Source organism: Biomphalaria glabrata, chromosome 16 (genome assembly GCF_947242115.1).
Source record: "Biomphalaria glabrata chromosome 16, xgBioGlab47.1, whole genome shotgun sequence".
Taxonomy (NCBI): Eukaryota; Metazoa; Mollusca; class Gastropoda; family Planorbidae; genus Biomphalaria; species Biomphalaria glabrata.
Window position 1 is genome coordinate 4,964,745 of NC_074726.1, and position 6,000 is coordinate 4,970,744.

The 6,000-nt window shown below is 32.8% G+C and overlaps 1 protein-coding gene across 10 annotated transcripts in view; it reads right to left on the bottom strand.

The window, feature by feature from the left end:
- The window catches only part of LOC106050201 (myosin-IIIb-like), a 117,440-nt gene extending 112,492 nt beyond the window's left edge, over window positions 1-4,948 (bottom strand). For all 10 annotated transcript variants that reach the window (XM_056013757.1, XM_056013754.1, XM_056013755.1 and 7 more), the window contains exons 1-6: window positions 4,796-4,948; window positions 2,595-2,681; window positions 2,303-2,482; window positions 1,752-1,933; window positions 1,044-1,148; window positions 200-299 (exon numbers count right to left, since the gene is read on the bottom strand). In XM_056013757.1, the coding sequence (XP_055869732.1) occupies window positions 200-299; window positions 1,044-1,148; window positions 1,752-1,933; window positions 2,303-2,441 (526 nt within the window). In that variant the 5' untranslated portion in view covers window positions 2,442-2,482; window positions 2,595-2,681; window positions 4,796-4,948. The remainder of the gene's footprint in view (window positions 1-199; window positions 300-1,043; window positions 1,149-1,751; window positions 1,934-2,302; window positions 2,483-2,594; window positions 2,682-4,795) is intronic.
- Window positions 4,949-6,000: the final 1,052 nt, after the last annotated feature.

The window sequence follows — 6,000 nt, forward strand, 5'->3', positions numbered from 1 at the left end:
GCATAATGGTTATACCAGCAATACCACTCAGAATTGTGTGCCACGGTGAAGTAACTAAAGAGAACAGCCATTCAGTTAATGCAGTAGAAGCCCACATACATAATTGATATTAGGTCTCTCTTATGACTTCCACTAAACAATGTATAGTAATTATAATCTTTGCACATAAAGAATACCTGCTACAATAAAAAGGTCTTACCAAAGTCCACCATTTTAATGTTTCCTGCACTAGTTAACAGAATATTATGACCTTTGACATCTCTATGAATAACATTATTGGAATGTAAATGAACAAGGACCTGAAACAAAAATAAAAATGTGTATTAGCTAATAAATAGATCTAGGCATTAACAAAAATTTCTTGATACTTTTTATTTTACTTTTCTAGATTACAAGCAAATAGCTGACCCCAATTATTGTAAGGTGAATTCATTTGCTCCTCCTCTAAAAGTACGACTGAGAGACTTAGTTAGCTAAACCAATTCTAGCTACATGCCATATATAACAACTAATTTTATGGAAACCGATTTTCCAACAAATATGATATAAGACTTTAATAAAAGAGTTCTACATTTTGTGAATGTAAAACAAAATCTAAAAAAATTTTAAACAGATTTTAGAGACCAAACACCCTAAACCGAGACCAATTGTCACAGTGGGCCTGAACACTGACCGGCGACATAGTTTAGACCAATAGCTCGTTGCCATGTCACATGTCTGTACGACATGACAAAGAGCAATTGGTCTTTACTACCCACTGGATGCAAGATCACAGGCAAGTGTTGAGGCCTTTTATAACAAGTGGTCTCGACTAAACAGCAGAAACTAAACACGCTCTTTAAGTAAGGTCTCTTGCCTATACAAAGCATGTCCATAACATGAATAAATAAATCTGTAATCAATTATTGATCATTTTATTAAACAAAATCATAGCTATTTCTATATATATAATACAATTAATTTGGGATATAAAATTAAAAAGGAATTACTATATAAATATATATTAAATAGAGAGAGATCCAATCTTCCAGCCGCTGTCTCACCTGTAATGTTTCCATAAGGATGAAAGCAATGAGAACCTCTTCCAAGCATTGAGACTTGGAGATAAGATGTCTGGCAAGGTCTGTCACTGAACCACCTTTACACAGCTACAGGTCAAACAGTTTACATTTAGAGTCATTATAAAGTAAAGATATGAGACATTAACAGCAAGCAGAAATACGAAAAGTCAATTCCCATTAGGACAGAGATGAGCCCTGCTACAATGTGTGGTTTGAACTAGTTGAGAAACCACAACATCAGCAACTTGGATTTTTAGGGCGCCCCTGAGTCCACCCAACTCTAATGGGTACTTGACTTAAGTTAGGGAAAGTAAAGGCGGTTGGCCATTGTGATGGCCACATGACACCCTGCTCGTTAACCGATGGCCAAAGAAACAGAAGACCTTAACATCATCTGCCTTATAGGTCGCAAAGTCTAGAAGAGAAACTTTACTTACTATATTTGTGTCAAGCAAACACAAATGTTTTAGATCATGAATTAAGAATATAATTTAATAAAAGGAATCAAAACCAATACTTGGACTTTGAGGCCACCTGCTTTAATAATTGACCACTATTTGCAAACTGATATGTTTATTAACTAAAAGGCAGAGAGCTCTACATTAAAGATAATTATATTTGTTTTGTGCTTAACGTTATTCTGTTATTGTTTTTTCAATGATAAAATAATTGAAATAAAAACGATATCACCTCCATTACAATCCAGATCTGGTCCTCTGTAGCACTTCCCAGTTGACGCCGCTTTAGGTACATGCCGTAAAACTTGGGCATGTTGGGATGTCCACTCAGATCCCTCAGAACTCTGTACTCCTGCTCTACCTCCTCAATCACTTCACTCACAGACTCCATTACCTTGATGGCCACATGCTCACCTAGAGGTTGAAACAAAATTTTCTCTTCAAAATTTTTAACTAATTAAATATTGCAACTATTCAATAATTTCTAAATATATGCAATTTAAAACATAATTTAATTTTGTTTTATTACGATCTTGATTATAATTATGTAAGTTACATGTGTTGAACTTTAATAATCTTTTTGAACCCAACAAATCTAGTTTAAAACTGGCCTCAAAACTTTTTGGAAGATTTTAAAGCAATGTCCAAATGCTGGCTAGATGAATTTCAAACATCCAAATCAATCTGTTACAAATTATCCTTACTGTCATTAAATATTGAGCAGTAGTGTGCTAAAGGAAGCAATAATTCTTCTCTTTAAAAAAATTATACATGATTACATACCTGTCTTTTTATTTGTTCCAAGGTACACCTCTCCATAGGTGCCCTCTCCAATGGTCTCTTCTAATTCCCATAACTCCCCTGGCTCCTGAAGTTCAGCCAGGCTCACCACATCACTGTGGTAGCTGTAGTTGCTGAACATTGAAGAGTTTCCCTACCACAGCTCATAATTCAAAGCAGCCTCTGTGGAATAATCAAGAAAATATAAACTAAAGCAACTTTGCTATAATTATTATAATAATAACCAAATGTAGTGCATCAAATTCATTGCTCTATGTTGAGGTCATAGCTTTACCTTTTTTCATCATGGTGCCTATATTGTGCTTGACAAACTAGCAAACTCTCAGCGCTGCATACATATTAAAACTTTTGTTCAGAATTTCTAAAATTAGATGACAAAAAAAATAGAAATGATTAATGTGATCTAGAAATTAAATTAATACTAGCACTATTAAAAATATATCCAATTGTTTCCTTCAGAGATTTAATGACCAATATTTGAGAACCATTCTAATACTGCTAATAATGTTTACTATATTATATATAAGTACAGTATAAAATATCATTCATAAAGTACACTGTCAACTAGTAACTAAACAACATTATAATTTCAAAACATTTAAAAATTTATTATTAATTTTGAATTTAATAATAAGCTAAACAATAATAATAATAATAATAATAATGCTTGTCTTTAAATCTGAAGATTAATAAGAAATGCAGTATTTCCCGTGTCTACGGGCCCCCGTCTGTGACCTACATATTTTGTCACATACGGCGCAGGCATAACCATTGTCCACCAGTAGTGGATTTAGATTTTCTTTTTGCAATCTAAATCTGTACTCAGCAGAAGATATTCTTTTAGTAAGTTAAACTACAATTATAATGCTAAGAAACAAATTGTTTATAAAGTTATTTTTTTTTTATCTAATCCATAAAAATCCAATAAATTGGAAAAAAAAGTTAGCAAGGGAAACGCCCAAAAAATCAATATCATACAACTCAGGCATAACTGATATTGTGGTTTTATCAAAACTAAATTGAACTAATCTATGTTGAATACCAGTATAGCGAAAATAGATCATGGATGATTTTTACATTGTTTATAAGATAAATCTCACGGCTGCCAGCAATACTATCTTTGTAAAAAATCAATCTTAGTAGAAAGCTAGAAGTAGCCAGACAGTATTTATAACTACATGAGGGTCCTAATTTTGTATTCAGACTATTCGTATTGCTATATATTTATTAAATATTTAATCCTTCAACCAAGCTCTAGAAAATATTCAGATTCCATTTATATGATAAAATCCTTGTTCTAAATAAAAATGTTTGCTCTGAAAAAACAATGTCCTTGCAAAATAAAATTGCTTTCAAACTTGGCAAAAGAATTGCTTTCTTCGAACTTAAAGATATGCTGAAATATTGCTTTTAAACTTAGCAAAAGAATTGCTTTCTTCCAACTTCAAGATGCTGAAAAATTGCTTTCAAACTTAGCAAGAGAATTGATTTCTTTGAAATTCAAGATGCTGAAAAATTGCTTTCAAACTTAACAAGAGAATTGCTTTCTTCGAACTTCAGGTAACTGGCAGTGTTCTGCAGAATTGGTCTGTCTCCATACAATGTGAAAGCCCAGCATGCACCAGTTCTGATGACATGCATGAGCTAGATAAAGAAATTGAAGTTTTTTGAACACTTTATCAGTAACTGAGTAATTAGTAACTAGAATCTAGATCTAGTATCATCTAGTTAAAAGTAGTAAGTTAGAACTTAGATAATTAGTGACAATTAGTCACTTAGTCAGTGTCAGTATTGAGACTAGAATTTCTAGGAATCTAGATCTAGATTCCGTAATTGCCGTAAATTCCGATCTAGACTCTGACTCTAACTCTAGTTACAGTAGAGTTCAGTAGAGACTACTCTTTGACTCTAACTCTAGTCTAGGAGTACTAAGACTTTAGTCTTAGCAAGTTTAGTTTAGATTAAGTTTAGAAGACTAGACTGTAGCTAATAAACTATCTAATCTAGATCTAGTATCTAGACTAGTTACTTAGGTTACTATGCATACTCACTGCTTAAAATACATGATAGGGGCATATAATAATAGGGGCATATATTAGCTTAGGTCACTTAGGCCTAACTAACTTATTACTTATTCTTAGACTAGAGTCTTACTCTTACTAGGGGACTAGGCCACTTACTACTTAGTTGACTTAGTTAACTTAGTTACTCACTCACTGTCAGAGGTCTAGGTCTAGTCTAAGTCTAGATGATTATGATTTATGATGATACTAGATAACTAGATCTAGATCTACTATCTAAATCTACTCGTAGATTCGTAACTCATCTATTAAAATGATCTCTAGAGATCTGTCTAAAAAAAAGTGTCTTAGTGTCTAGTCACTAGAATTACTTCAATTAGAATGAAGAATCTAGTCCTAGATCTAGATTTTCTAGATCATCACTAGAGTAGATCTAGATATAATTATATATTACCTCAATAAAGACTCTTCTGTCGCATTTAATTTGTTGAGTAACTCTCTTTCCACTAATCACAGTTCTAGACTAAGTTTGCTATACCCTAAGCCTAAGCCCTAAGTTCTACCTCTAGTTTCTAGTCTAGAGTCTAGATTAGATCCAGGATCTTGTTTATCTTTAATTTTCTTAATTTTATTTTTGGAACTCTTCTTGTTAGGGGAAACTACTGTCTTATAAATTGTTGTACATTCACAGACCTATATGTATTATATCAAGTTCGCATATGCCATCTTAATTAATAATAAAAATTAATAACTTCAACGAATAACAATTTTCTAAAGCTGTAAATGGTGTAAAGTAGAATTAGATCTAGATGTAGTAGAGATCTAATATTTGCAGTTTTTTTAGATAACAAAGGGAAAGATCTAGCATTTCTAAATGCATATTAAAAACTAAATAAAAAGTCAAAAGAAAGATATATCATAACCATTCATCTCAATAACTATAATACTTTATAATAGTTCTTATGCCATCGTGGACGGCTTGGACTACATTCTAGATAAAGATATAATTAGGCCTATCTTTAAAGTAAATGGGCACCATGGCGTCACTAGTGTCGGTGTCACCCGGTGCGGTAAGATCTGAGTGCCCCCCCCCCCAACCGCCAATAAAAAACAACAACACTATTGTTTATTTTGTTTCTGTTTGCTTATCAATAAAACTGTAAGCTAATTCACACGAAAATGTATTTCGATTCTATTTTAAAACTCATTGTTTTTTTTTACATTTTACCACAGATTGAAAATGTAACATTATTGAATTAAGAAACATTAAGTTGAACGTATTATTATTATTATATATTATTTAAGAGCTCCCTACGAAAAAGATTTTACATTGTACTAGTGCTATGGTTGTACTTGTGTTTCTCGGTTGCTTCCGAAAAGGCAACTCTATCACTTAACAGGTTTCCGTCTTGCGAGATATCGTCGAGCAAGAGCAAATCCTAGAATACACACAAAGGATGTTGATCAGTTTTGTACATTTCAAAAAAGCGTTTGACATGGTCCATTGAAATCTCTCTGGAAAATAGCAAGAGAATCAGGCATCTCGCAACAATTTGTCCAGATTCAGCGGCATGCCTAAAGCAAATCAAGCTGTTATGTCACAACAGACGCTGTAATACCGGAATTCTTCAAAATCGCGACGGCTGAGAGATAAGAGTG